This window comes from Bactrocera tryoni, chromosome 1, assembly GCF_016617805.1.
Source record: "Bactrocera tryoni isolate S06 chromosome 1, CSIRO_BtryS06_freeze2, whole genome shotgun sequence".
NCBI classification, from domain to species: Eukaryota; Metazoa; Arthropoda; class Insecta; order Diptera; family Tephritidae; genus Bactrocera; species Bactrocera tryoni.
In genome coordinates, this window is record NC_052499.1 from 11,506,338 (window position 1) to 11,506,697 (window position 360).

General features: G+C 44.4%; 1 protein-coding gene across 1 annotated transcript in view; it reads right to left on the reverse strand.

The window, feature by feature from the left end:
- LOC120782689 (maternal protein pumilio-like) overlaps positions 1–360 on the reverse strand; it is a 49,787-nt gene continuing 49,427 nt past the window's right edge. Inside the window, exon 8 of the mRNA XM_040115084.1 lies at positions 1–348. Coding sequence (XP_039971018.1) covers positions 1–348 — 348 coding nt within the window. The remainder of the gene's footprint in view (positions 349–360) is intronic.

Here is a 360-nt window from a genome sequence, read left to right on the forward strand (position 1 = left end):
CTACTTACGTAGGTACCACCATCTCATCAAATTTGACTCGGACTCGGAATTCGACTCGGACTCGGAATTTGGGTCAGACTCGGAATTAGACTTAAACTCGGAATTTGATTCAGACACGGAATTTGATTCGAACTCGGAATTTGATTCGGACTCGGAATTTGACTCGGACTCGAAATTTGACTCAGACTCGGAATTTTTCTGAGACTCGGAATTTGACTCGCCCTTGGAGTTTGGGTCAGACTCGGAATTTGACTCAGACACGGAATTTGACTCGAACTCGGTATTTGACTCGGACTCGGAATTTGATTCGAACTCGGAATTTGACTCAGACTCGGAATTTGATTCGGACTCGGAATTTGA